General features: G+C 36.0%; 1 protein-coding gene across 1 annotated transcript in view; it reads right to left on the minus strand.

Moving 5' to 3' along the window:
* The window catches only part of LOC119586841 (dihydrolipoyllysine-residue acetyltransferase component 1 of pyruvate dehydrogenase complex, mitochondrial-like), a 10,976-nt gene that overhangs the window by 972 nt on the left and 9,426 nt on the right, over positions 1 to 578 (minus strand). The window contains exon 8 of the mRNA XM_037935569.1: positions 30 to 130. Coding sequence (XP_037791497.1) covers positions 30 to 130 — 101 coding nt within the window. The remainder of the gene's footprint in view (positions 1 to 29; positions 131 to 578) is intronic.

A 578-nucleotide genomic window follows, 5' to 3' on the forward strand; every position in this document is an offset into this window, starting at 1 on the left:
TAAAGAAGTATGGCAATTTTTTTACTCACCTATTTTTACAATCCCAGAACCCACAGCCAAAATGCCACATTGTGGAGGGTTGATAATTGCACTGAACTCACTTATTCCAAACATACCCAAGTTGGAGATCCTGTAAAAAAGAAATAAACAAAATCTGAATACATAAATTCACTGTACTGTATATCATCAAACAAATCTAATAAGAATATAAATACTATCAAGCTTGATTTCTTATCCAAGAGGACATAGGGTAAATATTTGTATTAAGCTGTGGGATGATGTGGTAGGTGGCCAGTTCCTTTTCTTAATTCCAGCTTGTACTCACCTACCGCTGATTTTACCAAGAGGGGCTGACCAGGTACAAACCTTAGGCCTTGCAATTGCAAAGCCAGTACTCAATCACTGACTATGCCAGCTCCTTACATACTATAAAGCTCATATAAATGAAATAATTTCCTGCATTTGTATACAGAAGTAAATGCTGATCTCTCTAGGTGCCAACCCACAATACTTATAGTCAAAACACAGTAAACATAAATTGAATGGTATTCCCTAATAGTATTACAACTTCCTGCTAC

This window comes from Penaeus monodon, chromosome 22 (assembly GCF_015228065.2).
Source record: "Penaeus monodon isolate SGIC_2016 chromosome 22, NSTDA_Pmon_1, whole genome shotgun sequence".
Classification (NCBI taxonomy): domain Eukaryota; kingdom Metazoa; phylum Arthropoda; class Malacostraca; order Decapoda; family Penaeidae; genus Penaeus; species Penaeus monodon.